The sequence below is a fragment of the Pipra filicauda genome, unplaced genomic scaffold (genome assembly GCF_003945595.2).
Source record: "Pipra filicauda isolate LSUMZ 115617 unplaced genomic scaffold, ASM394559v2 scaffold51_size4534324_pilon, whole genome shotgun sequence".
In the NCBI taxonomy this organism is placed as follows: domain Eukaryota; kingdom Metazoa; phylum Chordata; class Aves; order Passeriformes; family Pipridae; genus Pipra; species Pipra filicauda.
In genome coordinates this window covers 174578-199075 of record NW_024104665.1, presented here as the reverse complement: position 1 = coordinate 199075, position 24498 = coordinate 174578, and the positions used below count along the sequence as shown (strand labels likewise).

The window sequence follows — 24498 nt, the reverse complement described above, 5'->3', positions numbered from 1 at the left end:
GAGCAAGTTCCTACATTGGTAACCAGATCTATTACCATAACCCTGAATGTAGGATACCGAGAGAATATTTTGAAGTCAGCAGTGCAAAGAATTTCATCTAGTTGTCAAAATCATCAGTTGGTCACAGACAGAGTAAAATAATTTTAAAACTGATATCTTTTGCCTTTAATCAATGACTTGTGTCAAGAAAGTTATATACTCAGTTTGGTCCCCACAGTCTTTGATATTTGCATCAGCAAATAATGGAAACTATGTTTCAGATATGGCATTACTATTTTGAGTGCATGATGATGCTTTTCAGCCTCTAAAATGCCCCCAGTCAAATGACAGGCTGTGCATGACTGTTCTAGATTAAATCAAAGTAATCCTCCTGAGCAATACTCTTATTTACTCAGAAAAGCCAGTCCGTTCAGTGACAAACATATTATCTAGAATTCTATGTGTAGATTTGATCATCTTTAAAAAAATAAAATGGAGAAAGCTTATCAATACATAAAGCTAAAAAAGTCAGGTAACTGAGATTCTCAGACTGTCACTCCCTTTAGCAGAAGTCTGGTCTTCCAACCTGGATTGCAATTTCAAACAGCAGTAAGGAAAATAATCGTGCTGTAAATTTCCCAGAAGTGACTTTTTAGAAGTTACAAGTTAAGATTATCAAGGTTGTCACTCACGTGAAATTTCCACTTTTGAAGACTATGGAGCTGCTGCTTAAATCTTCCTCAAGAACTCCACTCTTTCAGTGGAGGTACGCTTTAACCTATCTGTCTAAGTGAAATTTGTTTTCCTTAGAAATACTGAATTTCTGGAATATTTTGTTTTCTTATAATTTTAATTCTCTCTTGTTTGCATGTATGCGTACACACAAATGCCTTCTCACTTTTGCTGCTGTTTTTCAAGAAAACTAGAAAAAGTCAAAGCACAGAATCAGTTCTCTTTGCAGGTTCGAGTACCTTTCAGCAAAAGCACGTGTGCTGTTTTCCTTCAATTTATTTCCATTGAGGGAAATCCTAATCAGAGATGTTGCACAAACAGATGAAGTCACCTAACCTGCAAATTCTTGATGTATGTGTTTATGAAACTTTCAAGTTTAGTTTTTAGCTTACTTACTCAGTGATTCTTATTCTTCTCCTGGGCTTTGCAGTGTAAGTCTTCATCATTAGCATTTTTCATTTCAGACTTGAGCATCTTCAGGTAATCACTTTTTTTGTATATTCAAGCAGCCTGTATTTGGTATCGGATAAGCATTTCTGTTCATAGGGTGCCTTTAGCGAGGGTTCCTTTTAGTCTTAGGGTGTCAACATCTTGTCTGGTTTGGCTTCCGTATTGTTTGACCTTGAGCTGAGTCTTTCACAGCTCCTGCCTTTTCTGTTGGGCTTAATCAGCTGTCAGCTGGCCCCGGGAGAACCCAGCTTATCTCTTTGCTTCTTTGTGATGTGTATGATAGCTCTGAAAACTGAAGCACATCCCTTCCAACTGCAAACACCTGGTGGTCCTCTGATCATGGGATTAAATGTGACCTGAACAAATCTAAAGGGGTACCACTAGGAGGTTAAATCAGAGCTGGGTGAACTGTGTAATCGCAAATTCTGACAATAACTGACAAATGCACTTACTTGTAATGTTACAGATTTGTTCATTGTGAAAAACAGTTGCATGTATGTTTATGCAATCAAATACTAATCCATAGATTGATTACTCATAAATTGTGCTTAATGTTTGATCACTGAATCGTTCTCTTTTCCCAGTCTGAAGGGTGTAATCAAGAGAAAAAAAGAGAAAAATGAAATTATTTGCTATTGATCTCCTCAATGAGCATAGACTAACTGCATCTGGACAGAGCATTGTCATTTAAAGAAGTCTCTAGTCTTGGAAGCTGTCCCACAGTAACATCTCCATGTTCTTATATGTGTGACAAGGAGTAAAGAGAGGGGGAGGTGTGAGTGAGCCCGGGTAGGAGCTGTTAGCATAGCTTCATCAGGAGTGCAGGTAAAATGTCTGCATTTTGTGTCAGATGTTCTAAACTAAATTGCTAACACAAACATCTGACAGCTTTTAGTGCTTCAATCTTTCTTTATGCTACGTGTCTTATCTCAGAAAACAGAATTCAATAACAAAAGGCCTTTTGCCTCTTTTCCTCCCAGCCCATGGCTGTATAAAAAGCTGGTAGACTTCTGCAGTGTGAAAACAGCACTTTGCAAATGCTGTAAATTCCATTGTACGTTCATTTCCAGTTGCCTCCACTGCTGCTCCGATTTGCTCTGCAAATTTCAAGCCCATTATGTCTGTGGAACAACTTGGTGACCTTTTGTCGTCTGGCAAGGAAGCCAAAGGTGTAATTTAAATTCAAGCTAATAGAAGTTATAGAAAATTTCTAAGTGTTTCCCTTTTGGTAGAGAATTAATGTTTTGTTCTGCAGAGCTGATAATTTTAAAAACATGTAGACTTAAAGTACTAATAGCAAATTCTCATGAAATAGGAAAAGCAACATAGAAATCTCCCTGTGAACTTGTTCAAAATCTTTCAGAAAAGCTGAATGTTGATTTGCCACTATTAAGAATATATAAATTCTAATTTAATTTTATGACTAAATTATTGTATCTTAAAGTTTGAAACCAAACCTGATTTTAATAATATAGTATTCTTACTAGAAGACCCACAAAGATTTTATTTTTTATTAAAATTAATTAATTTTAAATTATTTTAAAATGGAATTTTGGGTGCTGTCGTGTCTAAGGATAGCTAAGGATAGTTTGATAGCTCTGTGCATTATAATATCTCTGCTAAATTAAAGCTGTGCATAGAATTTTTAAGGTTTTAGTCCCTTGAATCAGGCAAATAAAAAAATATTAATTTTGCTTTGATCTCAATTTTTCAGTGTCCCATCTGTGGGAAAACAATATGTTTGTAGAATTCTGCATCCATAAAACTTTTATCTCTTGAGAGTCAAAAACAGGGTAGAACAGAAGCTTTTGATGAGAAATATGAATATTATCACTTCAGATAGTCTGATTTTCAACTACATTAATAGTAGTTTAATAAACAAGACAACCCATATTTGACATGAACACCATTAATGTTGAATGTATTTATTTGCTAAAGATCCTAAATTGGAATTGTTGACTAAGAAGTCCTGGTAATTTTTGAAGCATGCCATTCTATCCAAAATAAGTATTTTTTGTTCCTAAAATCAGGTCACATAATGGAGATATTAGAATATTTACTTTCATGTTTGTGATTTAAGTTGATTTAGTAATACTGCAAAGTGTTAAGTGCATAAATAAAAATTCACATTATACTTAATTGGAATGTGCTTCAAGGAAGCTATTAAAAAAAAAAAACAACCAAAATAATTACCTGTCATAGATAATGATGCTTTCCTAAACTTGAATCTTTGTGAAATGCTTAAAACTATATTTTCAATGTTTGCAAGTTCAGGTTATTAGTTTAAAGGCAAAAATAACTATTTGGGTTTTTTTAATTTTACAGTACAGGACAACTGACTTTAAACCTCGACATTCCTAATTCTTTTTCATCCCTGTGTTTTCAGGGCTGAATTCTTCAGGTGGTTTAAGTTCTCTTTCCCGGGAACGTTCTGGATATTTTTTTCAAAAGTATTTTAGCTTTGAAACATGTTTTTATGAAATACCTGGTGCTGCAGCCACTAATGAAGGATGTGGAGCCTCTAGGTTTGGTTTTCTCCTCCCTAAGAGCTGGTCTGGAGCCTGTGTAGTGCTTGGGTGCTCTCATCACCTCAGCAAGCTTTTGCCTCAAAGGGGAACAGTAGCTTCAGGATTCAACACTGGGGTGGTGATTAAGAGAGATTTTAGACTTTTATCTAAAAACTGTTGGAGACCTGGCTTGAGTTCCTCTTTTGCCTACTAAGATTCAAATTTCCTTCCCTAGCCTCTCAGTTGTATTGACCTAGAGGTAGAAAAAGTAATGTTGCAAAAAAGTTCTTTAAGAGATTAGTGGTATAACATTAACATTTAAAATTGGAGAGAGACATTTTGACAAGTAGCATGCTGTGAATCAGATTTTTGTTGCTGAAGGATTGTCAGCAAGGTTTCATCTTTCCTGTGTATATTTTGAAAAGCCAAGAGAATCAGATGTTCTTGTTTCGTAAGCCTACAGAGACATGATTTTAACCTGTGCATTGAGGAAAATGAACTTTTAACTGCCTTCAGAGCATGGCCACATTATTCCCTGTCATTAACTCCATTTGGCTTAAGAACAAAATTTATAAGCAGAACTCCAGGGTATAGAAAAATAACAGTAGGAGATGAATATGTAAGTAACAAATACTGCGTTTCCATGGAATTATGGTGCAGGAAGACAAATAAATACATTTGACTTATATTACCATTGATGCAAATAGATGGTTCTCTCTGTTGTAAGAGGGCAGAGAAAAATACTACTGAAAATGCCTCTTAGGGGTTGAAGTCTGATGTAATGCATGATATGTGTTCATGTCCACTGGCACGAGAGAAGAGTGGGGTTTTTTTGATTGACAACTTTTGTACAATAGGGACATGTGAAATACAAAGACTGCTTAATGGGAATGTTTTTATTATATATTTCTTAAAAAGAGATGTTTCTTCCCTAGATAATATATGCAAAGAAGTCATCAAGGACAATAGTTTGGAGAATTAGTAATTAAATTTTTGTAGAATATAACACATATTACTGTTACAATCCAGTGGAAAGCAGTGATTCTTGTAAGTCTTGGTCAAATAAAATCAGACTAACTGTAATAAAGTAATACTTCGTGATGTATATGGGAGAGGTTTAGGTCCTTTGCACACAGCTCTCTGTTAAAAAATTGAAAAGCTGAATTTTTTTCATTTACTGTAGTAAGACCAACCTTTGAACCAACTACTTGGAATAGACTTTGCCATTTATTTTTTTGCTTGTGCTTACTGTTAAGAATGTATTTTTATTATGGCTAAAGCGACAAAAATAGGTTCGGGATTTAGTATTAATGTCCTCAATCTCAAGAGACAGTTTCCAGCACTGTGGTCAGATCATCAACACTTTGACAGTTCAACTCAGTTCTTAAAAATCTGCATATAAGGTTTTAAAGCAGTTCTTGCTAGGCTATTCTGGTGCTTCACTGACCTTGAAAAGCCTTTTCTGTTATGGAACCTCAGTCCTTTTTTTCCTACTTGTTAAATTACACACAGTGTTTATAAAGGAAGAGAGAGAAGAGTTATGAAAATAAACTAACGTAGACAGATTTCAAACAAATAGTAACTTTTGGTCTGAATCTTAAGTTTCCCACAGTGAAGGAACAGTGTCAAAGTGGCCTACAGATAGATTAACAGACAGATTGAATGCAGATCTAGATGGAGATGAAGAGCATCTGGTAGTATTCTAATGTTATCATGAGATGAAAGCTTCACTGTAGCTAAGTTTGTATTCATGTTGTGCCAATTAGTAATTTCAGTGTTACTGTTTTACAGTTTTGCACTTGATCATGAAGCTTATATTTTGAGCAGCTAAATATGTAACTTGTTGACTTGCTTTTTCTTGATGAGTTTGCTAGCACTCTTCTGGAATTCTGACTTGTGTAAATGGAAAAACCCCTCTAAACAGAAACTTTAATAAAGCTGTTATTTCCGACTCTAGTGCAGTTTATGGATTTAACACAAAGTCAGTTTACTTTCGATCTCAGCTGTCTGTTACCATCCTTGATTCCAGTTTCTCCTTCTCTTCCTCATAGGGCTTTTCTGTCTTCTTTCAAAAGACAACTGATGAAATGCAACCTCATCTTCCTCACTTCTCAGGTCTTTCACATAGTTGTCCCCAAATCCTCTGTTTTCTCCCTTATTATAGCCACAGAAGGTATATTTTGGTTTACATTGTTGAACACTGTTTTTACCCAGTATCGTAATTTTGTCTCCTAATCTGCTTCACACCTCACTGCTTCATTTTCCTTCTTAACATTTCATTTTCTCTTAAATTGGAATTTTCCAGTTCGTAACTGAAAAGCATTTCTTAAAAATATGTTTGGGTCAGCACGAAGCAAAACGATTTGAAGTTTGTTTTTTTTAATGTGAAATGGAAAACAAAATATGGTTTAGATTTTTTTCTTAAGTGAATTTGGTTGCTTTATTTTAATGTCTTTAAACTTATGTCCCCACAGCATTTTGTAGGAAGTAGATGCATAAGTTTATTATATAATAAGGATTAAACAACATTCCTTTGTTTGTCTCAAACCTGCAAAGTATTTTGGTTTAGAAAATATCATAGCAAAACATTCAAGTTAGATGCTCTGTCCAGATTTTCATCAAGCTTGCATCCAGCACCAGTTCTTCCTATGCAACAGTTCTAAGGTACAGTCAGCTGCATTTCCATCCACTTACAGATCTAAAACTTCACCTGGGTCTTCTCAACCCAGCATTGAGCTGGTGAGATCCTTTTGCCTTGCCTTGACAAAGGCAGTCTTGTCCTTCACCCATCCACTCAGGATTATGCTGTAAAGGAATGATATTTCTAGTCCATCCTTATGTACCTTTGTAATATCACACATTTCATTTTTCAGTTGTTTTCCTCCTTCTCTGTTATACCACACAGAAGCTACTTATTTTCCCTTTCATGGTACTTCAGGACTTATTCCCACTCAGTTGTCAGTCATTTACTATTCACTATTTCCAACAAGCTAAACCTTACTCTGATACCCATTGTAATCCGTTTAACTCTGTTGTAAACTGATTTAGACTGAGTCCCTCTTAGAACATCAGTAAACTGGTAAGTCACAATTAGGACAAATGTGCTGTCATCACCTTCTCTTGGTATGTCACAGCCCTTTGAGAATTTGGGGGAAGTGTTACCCAGCTGCTCACTTTGTGTTGTATCTCTTTTGTGGACTTGCAGCACGATCTCAATTAAATTTGAGACCTAAGTGAACAGTGTCAGGTTGACTGTACTTAAATTCCTGGCTCAGCAAAATAATATGATGAATAATATCCATAGGGATAATGTGTCACAATTTTAAAATACCAGAAAACTTAAGTAATAGCTGCAGTTGTGACAGGCTGAGTCTTTCAAGTGTGCAGTGCATACTGTGACTGCTGAATCAAGTCATCTTTGTTTTAAACTTTTCATTTTGTGTTCTACTGTTGAAGCTAGGAATCGAAAGTTTCCTTTTCTATGAGTGACAAGAATCAGAGAATGAATGTGTACTCGTATTTAATTTTCAGCAGTTTATAATTTGCAATCAATTTGAAATTTATTCTTGACATTGAATAAAAGACTTCTGGAGAAATAACTAAAGATTTAAAATTTTGAATTTGCAGTTTGGGAGATGGAAGTCGGAAAGTTTTGTTGAGGTCCTTCTTTAGTAGTAAAAATACATTTTCTAACAACAGTGAATGTTTATTAATGAGGAATTGGATTGCTACTTGAAAATTCTGTCAGATGTCTTGGAAATGTTCTGTTGAAAAGAACTAGTTAAAATGTCAGTAAGAAGAATATTATTGTAGGTTCATAATTTCTTGTAGGTATCATGTCTTCTATAATTTGCGATTCTGTAATGTGTTTGGCCTTTACATGCATTTATATGTGTATGCATTTGGGCTTCACCTATGTCAGATGAAGTTTCTTGCTTATAAAGTTAACTTTTGTCTTGATGAGGATTTGTGCTATTTAGGGTTTAGATCTGGTCTTACGCCCATGTCAGCTGTTGCTGGAAATGATAAAGACATTTGGAATCTGGAAGAATCGGCTTCACAAAATCATCATGACTCCTTGAAACAGTGATGCCAGGTTCCCAAATGAGTCAAGCCATATTTGAAAAAATCTGTGGATCCAATTTACATTTTTTCTGAGAGGATCATAAAGGGATGTGCTGATAATCCAAAAGTTTCTTCTTGGCTACCAAGCAAATTGCCATGCTATTGGATAAATTCCATCTAGTATCTTGTTTTTAATAGTACAACTCTATGTGCCAGTGCAAATGAAAGTAGGAACAACCATGGTATGATTAGCATGGCAGCGTCAAGAAAGTATGTCTTTTTTTTTTCTAAAGCCAATAGTGAGGGGTTAAAGTGATAAAAATTGGTGTTAGAAACTCCCTTTAAAGATGCAATGTGGTGAGACTGCATGAGAGATACAAGTTTTTTGGAAGCTTGCAAGATGGAAATTAAAGCATTACTTGCTGCGTTTTGGATGGCATTCCTCCTTTCCCACCCAAGACAAAGGATCTATTGCAGTTCTGTATCCCTGTATCAATTAAATTCCTTGTAATTTATTCTAGACAGAGTGCATTTTGCTACTCATAAATTCTCAGTCTAGAGAAAAACCTTTACAAAGGATGAATAAGAATTTTCTGCATTTTATTATCTTCAAACTTCCACTGGTGTTTTGCATTTTTTGGAAAGTAAAAGATCCAAGGTTTAATGTTCTCCATGATGCTGACAAATTATGTTACAGGTCTTACCTTAGCAATTGAAGTAAATAGGGACCATAAAGGCTGTTCTTCATCTTCTGCTATTATTTTTCCTGAATTATGAAACAGTGAAAACACTGAAGAATTGTTTTCGTTTCAGACCGCTTTAGTCTTTGTTACCTCTAACATGTGCAAATTAAGTATATATTAAGAATGTACATTTCTTATTGGGTGATTGAATGGAACTTCTGTTATTGTCAGTAAGTTGCTTTCATAATTTTCTATGCATTATTCTAAAAATTGACTTCCCAGTAACATTGTTCCATAAAGCACACAGAACTTTTTATCTGTTTTATAGGGCTGTGACTCTCAAATGAGCATGTCAGAAGTGTCCTGCAGTGAAAGTACCTCCTCTTGTCAGTCTCTGGTACATGGCTCAGCTCCAGAAATCCTCATTGGCCTCCTTTATAATGCTACAACTGGAAGATTATCAGCAGAAGTGATAAAAGGCAGCCACTTCAAAAACTTGGCAGCGAACAGACCACCCAGTAAGTGAAAATCTTTTTTCATCCTAATGCTTCTGTACTGATGGGGCTCTTGGTAGCAAGGACTTCAATCCTATCACTTAGTCTTACCCAATCAAAATGAAATAGAGCAATCATCAACTAATCTGTTTCATGTTTTATATTTCTAGTCAGTTGGGAAATAGCAAAAATCTAAAATTCAAAATATTAATTGTAAGTTGACAAGCCTGTTTTAATTTTTCATGATGACTGACTAATAAATTACCTTTATCATAATGATTAATTGCTAAATTACTAATGCCTCACATCACAGGCCAAGAATAAAAAGTCAGTGTTTTAAGAGAAAGTACATGCCAGTTAATATTAATATAAACACTCTGAACAGTTATTGCTGTTCCTAGAGGGGTTGATACTGCAGTCATTAATTGCTTATGTGCCTGTATATATGTAGTAATAGATGTAACTTTGGAATGTCAGTGAAGACAACAGAGAAACCACTTGAGATCTTTCACATATTTACTATACAGAAGGAATGTTCACCATCAGAAAGGACTTGAACTGTGTGTTGAAGCACTTGCTCAAAAATACATTTGTCTGAAATATCTGTGAACTTTATATACTTCTAAACTGGGGCCAGATGGAATGTCACACACAGAGAACGTTATTACTGTCTCTAGTTCTTTTCAGCTTGAGAAAGTTCAGTAACGAATTTCTTTAAAAAATATTTTTTATTATTTTTAAGGTGATGAGTCTGATTTACATAAGTGCTAATGAGACTTAGCTACCTGTTCTTTTTGATTTTGTCTGGAGGCTCAGGCTTTAGCCACTCTGTTTCTTAAACCCGAGATTAGTATGGCACTAGCAGATTTTCTGGCATGACTGGATTATGTAGCAGGCTGCCAACATTTTGTAAGTGGTTTGCACATCTCCCTTTTGTCTCCAGAGTTCAGGAAGTAAGCCAGACAACTTGATACTGATGCTCACTCATCTTTCCTGCTTTCTTCACCCATGTTTATTCTATTCATTAATTGGGGTTCACCTTACTCTGCTTTGCTTTCTCTATACTTTTCACACTGATGGAGCTAGACTTTGTTGGCATGGCCAGAGAAGGAAGGCAAAAGACGGATCTCTAACACTTCTATATAATTAGGTAGCTGCCCCAGAGTCATCTATTTGGAGATAAGGTATGGAAATAGATGGAGAAAGCCAAGGAGATCCTATGACACTGGGGTGGGAGAAGGAATGAAAAGGAGAGAAGACCTGGAGAGAGGGATCATGTGTTTCCTTAAAGCAAAAACAGATGCTTATCTTTCTGGAATCTCAGAGATAGGCAATTTTTATTTAATATTTAGAATATACACGTTAGGAGGGGTTCAGTACTTGTTTTGTAAACAGAGGTGTTCATTCCCTGCTATGTTAATTCCCAAAATATGCTCTGTGGGCCCATGCTGTGTAGCTAATAGTTGTGTGTGTGAATGGGGTCAAAAATCTGTTTCAGATTGCAAGAAAGCAGCATAGAATATGGCACATAGCCCTGTTCTGTCTAATCTTTTTGGAAGGAAGATTTTTCATGTTGTCTTTTACCATCTCCTGTGAAGGATAGGGGAAAGTTTTGATATTCATAGTAGTAATAGTCCAGTTCTGTTTAGGCCGCTGTGGGTTCGGAGTTCTGTTGTTTCTTAGAAAGCTGGAAACCAATGCACTTTCTGGGTCTGGTAAAACCATGCAGAGGATATTGTGGAATCTAGATTTCCCCTGTGGGCTGTTTTGTGCCATCCCTCTCCCCTCACCCCAGTAGTGGTGCCACCTGCTTTTAAACTCCTGGACCCAGGTGCATACCGCTGCCCTTTCCTAACTCCTTGTTGAATCCATTGTGGACGCCTGCCAGCCTCAGTCTGTGCCATCATTTCCACAAAATGAAAACTAAGGCCCATAGGGATGATGATGAAATGTTCTGGTCAGATTTGTTGTTCAGAGTACCAGTGGTTCAAAATCCTGAGAAGTGCTGGAAAGTACATGTGCAGTTCAGTTTTCATTCACGTGTGGAGAAACAATGATAGAAATGGAAGCAATTATTCTTTCCCACGTGTGATCCTTTCTGTAGTCTAAAGGTTGTGAACCTGTGAATTTTTGTGAAGTGCTTCTGCAGCAAATATAAACTGAATACTAAATTTCTACTTCTTGGTTGTACAAACTCCTCTGCTGCATATTTATATGTTATATAGTAGCTAATTTAACAACTGAGTACAGGCAAATAGGCCAAATTCTGCAGCTGATAACAGTGGATGTTGGAATGTGTCTTTGTTTCTCTGTGTGACAATTAATATTTTGTGTGAGAAAAAGATGCTTCTTAATATTCTTTAAAGTTTTGTTGAAACAGGGTATGAGCTTTTGCATATTAAAAGCATGTGTGTGTATGCATGTACACACACATTAAATCCATAAATACATGGATTTTAACAAGTGAGATCTTTACATTCTAAATAGAGAGCCATAGTTGAATTTCAGATATAAGTGTCCCTCAGCTATTTTTAGAGATTAGATCAGAGTAATTCTCATGCCCAGGTTCATCACTACTCAAGAACTAAAGTATAAGAATCAGATATCAGTAACTATAAAAGCTAAGGGCAAAACCAGCTTAGTTTTCAGTTGAGTGATTTTTCATTTTATTGCTTTTAATAGGTGAAGTATAATTACTATGTGCAGTTTTTCTAAATATGCTGGAGTTTGCATGAAAAAGAATAAGTTTTGTTAAAAAGGATACAGTGATTTTTACCCAATTTGCTACAATCTAATCATTTGCATGATTCTTGCTATGTTGAGTGTGTTTTAGAACCCAGTGGCTATTAGTGCTAAGATAACCCATTATGTAAGTGGTGTAATTTTTGTTAAAGATTACACAAAAACTGCACAAAATTTTCATTTCATTAAATTTTACCTGACAATCCTTTTGTTCAGTCCTTTTTCTGATCTATGCTGCTAAGGTTTTGTGTTCTTCCACTCCAGTGAATAGTGTTTCCTCTTAAACTTTAACCTTTGATCCTCTCTCACCCAACTACTGACATCTGGTCATTATTTCTTTTACTGCTTTCCACCCCCTGTTGTCAGACGGACTGTTCTGTTGTCTAAAACACTTGATAGGTGGACAGGTTTATATAATCCGAGGTGAGTTCCTGTAGAAACTAATTGGATGTTGTCTTTTTCATGCAAAAGAAAATGTGCCAGCAGTAAAATTTCCACGGCTGCCTGCATATTGGTTTATAAATGTATGTGTTTATTTTTTGTGGCAATCTCTAATGCAAAAGTTGCATTTATCTCTGATTATGGATGTTGGGATTTCAGTGTACCTGCGAAGTGAAAATATTCAATTTGTTTCTTTTTACATAAACTCCAATCTTTAGTTAATGTTATCCATTAACAAGAATGAGATAGGAATAAAGAATGAAACACAAGATTGTTTTATACAGTTTTATGTTGCCTGTCATCAGTTAACTTCATGAAATGTGCATCCTTCTACAGGAGCATGGTTTGGTGCTTCTGGTCAAAGGAAAATAGAGCTTTAAAAATAAGGGTTTATACCAAAATGTGAACGCTTAATTTGTGCTACCTACATTACTTGCATCAGCTTCTTAAATGTGCTGCTTAAGAGTACTGTACAAACTATATTTTAAACAATCATCTTGAATTATGCAAAAACTTGTTTCTCTTTAAACATGTATTTAATGTATTCCTTCATGAATCTAGGAATTAATAGGGTTTTTGTATTGTGTAAACTTCCATCTTTGAATGAACTTTGCTACATTTTGGTCTTCAAAATAAATAAAACTGAAAAGCCCAAAGTGAGAACCGCATCCATGCAGAGATTATTCTTAAGCATTTTATTCTGGCTGTTTTGATATAGTCACTGCGTATCAATGTTATTTTTTTTTTCCTCTTCATTAGTTGCCTTTATTCCACTTCATTTATTCATATTCTTTGAAAATTCAGTGGTATGCTTTACAGTGTTGTGCCTAGTTGGAGCTTGCTAAGTGTTAATGCAATTTAAGTTTCTTTAGACTAAATAAGGGGGATCAACGGGAAGAGGATTATGAGGTATACCTTTAATTTGGTATGTACCCATGTACATAGTATTGAAGCTAGTTAATTTGTTAGTGTGTTTGTAATATTTTGCTTACTTGTCATCTTTCCATGTGTCTGAACTAAGCTGTGTTCAGTCGTCCTGGTATACACCATATCCTTCTTTCTTGTACATATCTTGTTCTCCAAAACTTTTGTTCTAAGATATCTGACATTCCAAATACGATTTATTTTGTAGATACATATGTTAAGTTAACACTGCTGAACTCGATGGGGCAAGAGATGTCCAAATGCAAAACTTCCATCCGGCGAGGACAGCCAAATCCAGTGTACAAAGAAACCTTCGTTTTCCAGGTGGCTCTGTTTCAGCTGTCAGACGTGACACTCATCCTGTCTGTATATAATAAGCGCAGCATGAAACGAAAAGAGATGATAGGGTGGATTTCCTTAGGTCTCAACAGCTCAGGAGAAGACGAACTCAATCACTGGACTGAAATGAAAGAATCTAAAGGACAGCAAGTGTGTAGATGGCATACTTTACTAGAATCGTAATGGATGGTAGGAAGTGTGGTCATGGTTTAAAGGGTGTTTGTTCTCCTGAGAAGATGATCATCCCTGGTCACAATCAACAGATCTGTTATGGGAGTAAAAAAAACAAAAATTGAGGTCAACATTCCATCATAAAGAATGCACAAGATGCAAAATGGCCGGACTTAATATACAATCTTCACTTAGTGTCATAAACTTCCTTGGTGTCAGAGAAGCCGTGCTGTACACAGATATATTCGCAGTCCCTTCCCCATCCACCTGATGCTGTATTTGTTTGGGTTTGTTTTGTGGTTTTCAATTCAGAAACATTTTGTGTAAGGTTCTTTGAATTAATGTAAGCTCCTCCTTGTGTACTTTTTGTATTGCTTTAATACTGTAGCTTCTGACCTGCCTGCATTCAGATTAAAGGTCAACAGTTTGCACTTTGAGAAAAAGTTAATGGTCTGTCTAGCAAAAGCAAAAAAAAACCAACCCACTGGTGAAAGAACACTTAGTAATATAGCAAATAGAAATATACTGTTGTTTTACACTGAGTTTCTTTCCAGGAGCTTAGTACAAGTAAGTTTTCATTTTTTGATATGCAGTTGGTTTGAAAAATACTAGCATTTGGGCGTCAGGTGAACTTTGACATCAAACTAATGTTTCTTCAATCTGTGACAGGAACAAGCTCTATATATGGCATAAATTGGGTTTTTCCCTCTTGCCTGTACTTCTGCCTAATCCAAAGAGACCAGATCATTGGTTTGGTCCCTTCCAAAACTCCTTAGACAGGTTGTACTGTAAAACTATGTAACTTTCTGTTGAAAGCACTTCCAGTATTCATGTATTCCAATGTAGGAAGCTCATAGAGCACGACTTTACTAAAATATATTATCATTAAACAAATTGATACAAATTTCTTTAAAATGTCATCAGATCGAAGTTAGGCTGAAAGACTGTGAAGGAAGTGGCAGCAGTTGAACTGCTCTGAATGAATGTGAAATACTATGGCTTTGCTTGAAGCAGGTATCCGTTTGAGTCTCTTCTGAGCTCTTTTAGGAACTACCATATGCTGTTCGCTGGAACTAGAGAGCAGACAAGGAGTTTTTACATTTCTTCTTGAAGAAGAGAACATCAGTAAGTTATATTTCTAGTGATTTTTCAGCAGTTGAATGAATGTTCCCATGCAAAATAGAAGTTTGCTTTGCTTGTGTTCAGGCTGGGAAACGCAGCTTTCTAATGACGCAGTTGAGAAGTCACAGTATTACAAGAAGGTTTGCCATCAGGTAAACACTTGTGGCATCCACCAAAATTGGGGAAATATCAGTGCTTCTGAGATTCCTATTTGTCCCAAATGCTTTAGCTGGACTCACACTAATTTATTGACTGCCAAATCTAATTCATATTACTGAAATTGTGGGTTATTGAGTAAACATATTTATTTTTAAAAAGCTTCCCAATTCAAATATTCTTTTTGCCAGTAATGAATAAGCTCCATTTATTTTTAATTGTTGCTGTATGAAAAGCAAGTGATTTTTTTTTTCTTATAAATGATGTCTTACTAATACGGGACCTCACTGACTGTTGTAGCACCTGGTGGGTAGAAGACTATTGTCTTTTGTTGAAAGAATTAGTGTTAGTCTAGAGCGTTCTCATTAGGACAAATGTTTTTCTCTTGAATTTCTTTATACTGTCTCCAAACAATCCTGACCTTGCATTTTACAGACTGTCAAGTACAGTGAGATTGGTGAAGGTGAGTATGCTATAATAAAGATATTTCACGTGGTTCTCAAATTCTCACACAATTGCATTAAGTCCTTTTTAAAGTATGTTGTAATTCCACGTCTTGGTTTATTTGGTGCCTTTTGATGGGTTTATTTGCAGAGCCGGGCTTTCGGGTTTTATGGATTTAAAGATTTAAACACTATTACAGACCTTTTTGGGGTTTTTCTCCTCCTGATATTGCGCTGCTGCTTCATTTACAGAAGCTTTATTTACTAAATACAAATAATGCAAAAAACTTTCTTTAAACAGGAACGGTCTTGCAGCAATACTCTTTCAGTCCTTTTTGTTGATCAGTTTGTGAAATATAATGTTGAGTGTAGAATTTAATAAAAAATCAACATTAATTTTATATGCATAAGGAAAATGCTCAGATTTTCACAATCCTTTCAGTTTCCCATGTAATAGAAACAATGACTTAGAAGCTGTACAAAAGCAGTTTTTCAGTGGATGTGGAAGTGTTTTTATCCATTCTCTTTGTGTATATTTGGACGCTCTTTCCCGAAGCTGAAAGTTGTCTCTTGATGGTTGTCTCTTTGTACAAGTTTTGCTATATAAAATAATGTACAATATTTAACAGCAAGAACTGAGCCAGTTAATTCTAGTGGAGAATGTACTTAATGTCACTATTGAACAAATGAAGAAGTCAGTTTGGAAGGTGCAGCAAATAACCTCTTACAAAACCAAACTCAATTAAACTGTGTCATGATGTGCATTTCTGTTTGTAGGTTGATTTGCTTCAGCTTTCCATCTAATCCTTTAGTTTTCTAAGGCACTGAAATCTTAATTTAGACACAGCGGAGATTTATAGTCATCTGTGTTGGGCACATTAGGGGAGAGGAATTTCTCTCTAGGTCACATGACTTTTCCTAAAGTATCCAGGACCAGTCTGTGTTTCACAGAAGCAGGATTGGTTTACTTGGATTTATACTGTACAAAGCCTAGGAACTCAATGTATAAAGAATGTAAATGAATGTTTAATTTTGAGGCAGTAGAATATGGATTTGCCATGCAAAACCAGTCACACCAATAATTGGATTCGTCTTGGGATTTTTGTGAGTTAATTATAGTACCAATAGCTGTCATGTTGTTTTTTCTTCCTAGAATCCATTCTTACTATTTGATTTGTTTGTAATTTTGTTTTTCTTATTGCTTATGTGAACCTATACTTTTGTATTTGAAGTCTGCCTTTAGATATTGTGGATTTTTTGAACCCTGCGTAAGGGCTTACACATACAGTGTGGTTTTGTGCATTCAGTTAGATCATAAGCCTGGAACAGAATTTCTAAAGAACCAAGTATCACTAACAAATTAGAGGCACTTGTGTCTTCCTCAGAGTTGGCTGTGGTTTTTTTCATAGCTTTTTGTTGTTTGCCTTTGTTCAAAAGTACAGTGAGCACTTGGAAAAAATTACCAAACTAATTACTTTTCTGTGTGCCAGTATACCATGTAGAGATTGCAGATCTTGAATTGAATCTGTTTCCTGTCAGTGTAGCCTTAAATAATTATAGAACAGTGACGTTCTTGCAGATTCTATTCTTGAAAATATTGCATCCTTTCTGTGTATAAACTATTTGATTTAATGTTTAGAACATTTCACATAGCTCATCTTAAAATATTATGAATGTGAAAAAGTTGGTTAGTTCCTTTCTATGGTAAGGGCAAGGTTGTGAAGGGCAGGACAGCCAAGCATGAAATCACTGTGCAGAAAGATGAGAGGTTGTACAGCACCTGCAGGACATCGCTGTCTCCCACATGCATGGAGGCAAGAAGTCAGCAGAGTCGTGCTGCACTTCCAGTTCAGCCAGGTGGCACAGGGAAGGAGGATAGCACTGGGAAGATTCAATCCTTTGTCACCGTGGTGCTTCCTCACACTCAGGACTTAAAACATCCGCATTGTAATCACACTGTGAGGTCTGACTGCAAAGGCAGAAGTTAGGCAAGGTGTTAAGTTCTGCTACGGGAGAAACATGACACTATTTCTAGATGCAATTAATGTCCTCTAAGCTCATTATTAATTAGATATGGAAATATGGGTGAGCCCTTAGAATGAATGTATGTACTCTTACTAGAGCTGAACATTGTTTTTTCATCAAGAAAACGCTTGATCTGAAAACAGATTTTATTGCATTTACTGTGGGACATATTTTTCGCTGTAAATTTTTGCAATGATTCTTGATGGCAGATGTAGTGTCAGCATCAGTACCTTCCAATTTGTCACACCTTTGGAGCAATTTTTTTGTTGTCTAAAATTTGTGTTGTTGATTTTTTCTCTTTTCTCCTCAATGACTCACTCCTGCAAACTCCCCAGCACCCTGAGAAGTTGTCTGGGGCAGTGACTGGGCCTTAGAAGTCAGGGACATTCTGCACCACTTACTTTAAGGTACTCGTGCAAAATTTCTGTGACCTGTCCAACTCCCAAAGATTTCTGAAATGAAAACCATCAGTTTTAATGTAGTGAAGCAGAAGAAGAAAACTTCTTTGAGGGAGACATTTTAGTGTAGAAATTGAATACAGATTACTATTACACGTACCAATTCTAACAAAAATTCTGAGGTAAAATCGGAATGAGGGTTGAGGGGAGGCCTTTTGGCCTGAGCTGTTTCAACTCGAAACTAACAGCAGAATGCCCTTTCGTTGAACTCATAATTGTACTGAGCCCTTTACTTCCTTATCATACTTCTCTGGAGGAAAAAAATCTGTCCTGTTTAAAACAGTCTTTTAAATTATGGCTTGTCACTTGTAAGACAGACTGACTTCCTCCTGAAGCTGAATTCTCAGTGACAACTAAACATCCATTTAATTCTCTGACTGATGTGCCTGCCTGCCTACTGTTACTGTTAGTGAGAGGAGCCCATGGGCATCAACAGGAGAGCAGACCTCACCCTGAAAGTGTGAACAATAGGATTGGTAGGTTAGAGAAGTGGTGCAGCATGGAACCTGCAGCACAGCCAAATGTGATTTCAGTTATGAATGAAGGTAGAAAAACAAATGTCCAGATATTGTCACAAACTTGTTATTTAATCATTCTCTCTTATATTTGTTTCTTCCTTTTCTCAGATTTTGAAATATTTTTAAAACTTAGTATTAAAAATGTTAAAGCAGTTCCCGAACATCTTGATGATTTTAACTGGAACATTCAGCAAAATTTATTGTTAGAACAAGCCTTCAAGAATGTTCTGTGGTTTTGGTCTCTAACTCAACTGCTAGATTTTGTAGTGCATCACAGCTGGATTTCAGACTACTTTGTTGTGATGATTGATTTTGAGGGGAAAGTCACAGGAGCATTTCCTTGTCACTGAATCAACAGTGCCAGTTGAAGAGATGTCATCTGAGAGCGAGAGCATTAAAATAAGAGAGATCTTCATGCAGTAGCGGTGACAGTGACTCAAATTCCACTCTTGGAGCCTTGTGGCCCTCGGAGGGTCCTGCTCAGAGAAACTGTGACATGGGAATTGTGGAATTTCATACATTCAAAGCAGCGCTGGTCTGTGTGGGCATCACGTGGCTTCTAAACTAGTGTATTTTACAGAGGTAGGTTTTTTTTTTTTTTGCCCAGGGTGAGTAGGGCGAGTGCCAACTGGCCTGTAGTGACATGGATTAGTTTAGCCTTAAGAACTTATCACTGCCCCTCCTTAAGTTCAAGCAGGGTTTTTTCCTTTCTGCAGACTATGCAGAAATTTTATGCACCCAATGTATCTGCTTATATTATGCCTACCTGAATATGGCACAATTATATTAATGCTGGCAAGCTTAGTTCTTACGTTAGGTGGTGTGACTGAATTAATAAATGGGCCTGGTACATGCTGGATCAGGTTTTACTGTTCAGGCTTACACTGGTACAATATAGAAATAAGATCCTTATGTGGAGGAATGTGCCAGGAGTTAGGAAAGTGGGTAGTATTGCTCCTGTAGGAATGAAGACCAAGAAACAGCTATGCCCAGAAAATGGGCAAGGCTAGCTTATAGCAAGAAGGAATCATTTCACTTCCTTGCAAGCATGTACTGGTTGAGCTGGCATAAAGACCCTACTCAGGAGAGCAGAAGCAGTAATACCATATCACTGAAGGAATACCTCATGGACATTCAGGGATGTAATTAATGTCATCCTTTTGTCTCTTATATCTGAGGACAAGAGTCTTGCCCATTGTATCAATACAATTTTTTTGCTATGTTTTGCAAATCCTGTGGACATTCACTGCATGCTGAGGGTCTAAAGTGGATTGCTTTTTAACTTCTGGTTTATTTACAAAGCATGAGTTTGAAGGATATTACAGAATTAACTAGAAGCATTATCACAGCTTTGAGATGTAATCTCTAGGCCATAGTGCAAGCAAGGAGCAGGGCTTTGAACCAGTTTTGATAGTCAGTTTTGCAAATGGCTTATTATGACATTTTAAGAAAATTTCTAAGCAGTTGAATGCATTAAGGAATATTTACAAAAAAGGAGATAGAGCAATGATCTTTTTTTACTATACAGCTAGTTTGCTGTCCTTTCCAGTAAACCACAAGGTTCATTAGTGCTCAGTACTGTTTTGTTTACGATAACTGTTTTTAATGTGATTTTCATGACAAAGTGTAATTCGTGAAACCTTTTATTCAATTTTTCCCTTTCTTTGCTTTTTTTAAGGAGAGATTTCTCCTTATATAGTATATATACTTTCTTACAGAGCTTTCTTACCTATTTTTATATAAGATTTAACAATGTAAAATTAAATGCTCTATGAGCAAGCTATATCACTGTTAACACAATCAAAAGTGCTACTATAACGACTAAGGGCCTGAACCTTCTGCCTTTTACTCAGGTCCTGGTTTAACCAGATGTATTTCATGTTGTGTGGTACCTTTCCCTGTAAGTAGTTCCATCTATTTCTTGGGATGTCTCAGAGAAAGGCACTACTAACATGAATAACAGTGGTAAAACTGAGCCTCCTCTCCATTCTTAGTGGGACATCTGTCATGAATACAGGCTGCTGGCTCTGTCCCAAAGTGTAGTCATAGATTATAGTTCCCTTGATCTTCAGTGATTTTGAACTTGTTTTTCTGGTGACTATAAGCTAGTAACTGATCTTAGTGAATACAAATATTGAATTGTGCTGTTATCAGCAAGATTATTAAAATGTATTTCACATCTTAATTCATTCTTTCATTGGGATATAAGGATTTTGAAGCATTATATTGCGTAGAGATAGCACACATTCACCACATTTCTAAAAAGTATGGGATATACAGTATGTAGCATTTTCTTGCATACTTTTATACTGCCTGTATGTCACCGATGCACTCGGTGCCTTCCTTCTTTTGTATAAAACTAATACGTAGAGAAACTAAAGTTATGGTGTGTAAGCAATGTCACTGCAACTGAAGAGATGTCTTAAACTGATTATTTCTAGTCCAGGAGGTTTCAAAGGGCAGTTCAGTTAAACACAGTGCTTTATATTTCTTTGAATTTGAAGTTTTCCCATTTCCTTCCTCACCCCCTGTCCAAGAAACTTCCTCATATGACTGTTTATTCTTAATTGATTCCTGTGTCTGATGTAAGTCACATGGTGTTAACCAAAGAACCAAGTCTGTTTCTAATTATTTGGACAAATAATGTTTGCACTTGCTATTACTTAAAGACAGAAATGATATGATGGATCTCTGTTAACAAATATAAAATAGGCTTCTGTAAATGTGACTCCCAGCTGAGAATTCCAGATACCTCTTTTCTGACTGGATGTGCATTGTTGTATCAGTAGCAAAGTGTTTGGGTTGTATTTCTTGGTGCATTTTAATCAAAATCCTATTACAAACAAAAATGTAAGTCAGTCAGTGCTGTCAAATTAGCTTGGTTTACCCATGTTATATCTGAAGTGTGCTATTTTGAGAACAGATTTGGCTTTCCTGTGTCTGAAGTCCTGATATTGTACAATAATTATCTTGTGTATGCTGGTCTTACAGGAACAGACTGATGCTGCATTGTATGTACCTTTCCTACCAGTGTCCCTTCGTTGTATAATTTATGTAATATAACACAGTTTTGAACTACTGTTTCAACCTGAAATTCCTTAAATTTCAGTGCATGTATAGCCTTAAATATTTAAGACACCAAGCACAGTTTTAATGGGAATAGGTTATATTTGCAAGTCCTGTTTGACACAGAAGTCAGAGAATTATTTTTATATATCAGTCAAAGATTGTAGAAAATGGGTATATTGCAGTCATCTTATCAACCATGCTCCTACTTATATGCATTAAAAAAAAAAGGGCATTTTTACTAAAGGTTTTAGAGGTAAAATATCAGTGCTCATTTCCTTTTTTGAATTTGTTTATTTTGTTTTCATACTTCCATTTCTGTACAGAACCATGGTGCCCTTAACTAATACCCGTGACTGAATTCACACCTATTTTCAGTATTCCTTGAGCTGCTTTTCCTCTCCGTTCCTTTTTCAAACTGAATAAGTGGTAATTAAAATTTCCCTAAAAAAAAAAAAAATTTCCCCCCCCCTTTTTTTTTTTTCATTTTGACAGTAACATAATTAGAGCAAATGACTGTTTGCAGCTGTTTATGCAGCTTATTAGAGTCTTAGAAGTTTGTTTGAAGCTGTCATTATAATCCAGAGGAAGACATACGTTTCATGGCATTTGGGTCCACAGCAGGTGAAAACGGGAGCTCTGGCGATGAACATGCAGATCTGCACATTGGGTGTCAGACTGTACATCCCCAGAGGGATTTATAATTAAGTGTCACATTGTATCTACAGTATCTCCAGTTGTGTGTTGTCAGATTCTTGTTGTTTTGTTTTCTTTCTTACTACCTAGCAAAAAAGAACTTTTATCATTTTCGTGCTACTGTATATTAATCTCGAGGGTTTCCAGTGCGCAAGAACGGTTTAATGTTGTCAGTTCTCTTTCTGTAAAGAAACCCTGGACTTTCAGCATACACATCCCATTCCTATTCTGGGGAGAGCCAGAATGCCACCAGCTGGTTTTAGTTATATTTACCTGTACGGCACAGGTAACTTTAATCCCATGTTAGTTTGAGTGAAACATGCTATAGTACATTTTCAAACCATGGATCTGTCACAGCATTAAAATAGTCATTTTGCATATCTGAAACTTTGCAGCTGTGGATTTGTATTTTGTTTACTTCTATCTCTGTGAAATGTATTTTTGTCAGTTTGAGGACTTTGGATATTACAAAGTATTTTCTGTATGTGGAATCGGCTTTTTGCATGTGAATTTAATTGCTGAAAAGTATTTGAAAAAAAGGAAAAATCACTTTTAAAACTGGTTGTCGTCACTTTCCTTTGGAATTCATTAGACTGTAAACAAAAACAGATTTCACTGTTCAGAAGATAGTAATGCTTGCTCAACCATTGGAACTGCTGTCTGCATTAAAAAAATAAAATCTTTTTTAATTTTGGCAAGCTAATCCTAGCCCTTACACACATTTTGGCTCTGTTTACAAATTTCCTAAGTTACCCCAATTCCCTTTTTGTTCCTCACAGTCTTTGTTGATGTCATCTTCTACTTAGAGAATTTTAAATTAACCAGTGTGATAATGTTCTAAAAAATATGATGTGTATACTGGCAAATAAAGACACACTCAGGTGATCATTCTGTTTGACTTGATACAGTTTTCTTTTGGGGTCATCTGTTGTGATTCTCTTCGCTTCTTTGTCCCACATGCATTTATCAGAAAAGATCTCATCTAACATACTTATGTTTAACTTCTTTCTAAGGAATAAGCTGAAATAATTGAGGTTTGACTTAAACATGAAAGAACACTTTCTATAAGTAACAATTATAATTTTACTGTGACCCGTCTTAGGTCTTCTGTGCTATCCTCTGATGATTTTTGTGGTACCTATTAGAAAAAAGGCTTTCTGGGCTTTCATGGCAGCTCAGTTTCAGGAGGTGTCTGTTTTCATACCTATTAGCATGCATGAAAAAAGAATTGTTAGAACCATTTAAGTAGGTTTGCCTATCCTAAAGGTAGGAAGACTTAGTGTAAAAAGCTTTTATTGTTTCTTCCCATTTCTGCAGATGAAAGGAGCATAACCCAGTGACCTTTAGCAGATGAAAGTGGAGAGAGGGGTGCATTTCTTTGCTATACGATCCTGATCATCTGGACCCATCATCATATGTACAAATCCTAGGACTTCTGCAAATAAGATGAAATGGTACTTGCTGCTGTTAAGGGTAGCATTTTCAAAAGGCTATACACTTAAAAATAACCTCGCATTCCATAAGGAGACTGGTACATACTTGGTATTTGAGAAGCTTTGAGAGTTTCTCCATACAACACTTGTGTTGTGTCCATATTCTTTAGTAGGTTGCAAGATATTTGGTATCCTTGTCTGTCAGAAAAAAAAACAACCCAGGAATGTTTTTCTCCAGATTATATAAAATCTATTAAAAGGTGATAACATGAAAAATATTTGCTTAAAAATTAAAGATTTATGAAATTGTGAAAACATGGCAGAATAAGTGAAATAGATATGTTATCTGTAGGGTGATAGTTGTTCACCATTTATGAACAGTCATTTTCTACTGAAAGATCACAGAGCAAAGAGTTACTACACAGCTTCAGCTGCATGTGTGGTACCTTGCAGTAAGTCACCCATGTTTCATGCAAGTAGCTGAGCAAAATGATGTGTAATACTCATAGTTGTTAAATAGTTTGTTGTGCAACAGTAATAGCTTCAGACAGGTAGAATCAAGTTACATCACCTTTATGCAGGTACAATTTTACTTGTTAAAGGTTTTCTCTGAATTGTCTTCATGTGGCAAATTACATATCAAATAGTATTTAAAATTATTTTGAAGTTGCTAGTCACTTGGTTCCAAAGGTTCACATGAGTAAGGGCTATTCAAGATTTTTTCTGATGAAATTTGCAATTTTTTTCTCTGGTATTTTTGTTTTTACAGTCCAACAGTGCAGTTCTAATTTAGTGTTTTGTTCATATTAGATGTTTCGTTTTACTCGTAAATTCTGAATGAGACCATTGCATTTTGTTACCTGCCAGTCATTTAGAGTAGCTACATTTGAGCATAGGGATTCAAAAAAACAAATTTACTGTTGCATTGGCATCAGGAATAGTAAGGATAGAAGAAAGAAAGAAAACCACAGAAATGAAATAAACTCTCGTCAAGTAAAATCATGCAACAAATCAGATAAATGATTTATTATTAAATTTAAAACCTAATAGGTTT

The 24498-nt window shown here is 35.9% G+C and overlaps 1 protein-coding gene across 4 annotated transcripts in view; it reads left to right on the top strand.

Annotated features, from left to right (window-relative positions):
* Nucleotides 1-22899, top strand: part of SYT14 (synaptotagmin 14) — a 90952-nt gene extending 68053 nt beyond the window's left edge. For 3 of the 4 annotated variants that reach the window (XM_027714491.2, XM_039386958.1, XM_027714486.2), the window contains 3 exons: nucleotides 8745-8934; nucleotides 12019-12075; nucleotides 13226-22899. In XM_027714491.2, the coding sequence (XP_027570292.1) occupies nucleotides 8745-8934; nucleotides 12019-12075; nucleotides 13226-13539 (561 nt within the window). In that variant the 3' untranslated portion in view covers nucleotides 13540-22899. The remainder of the gene's footprint in view (nucleotides 1-8744; nucleotides 8935-12018; nucleotides 12076-13225) is intronic. The other variant, XM_039386957.1, reaches the window with a different exon arrangement.
* The last annotated feature ends 1599 nt before the right edge of the window (nucleotides 22900-24498 follow it).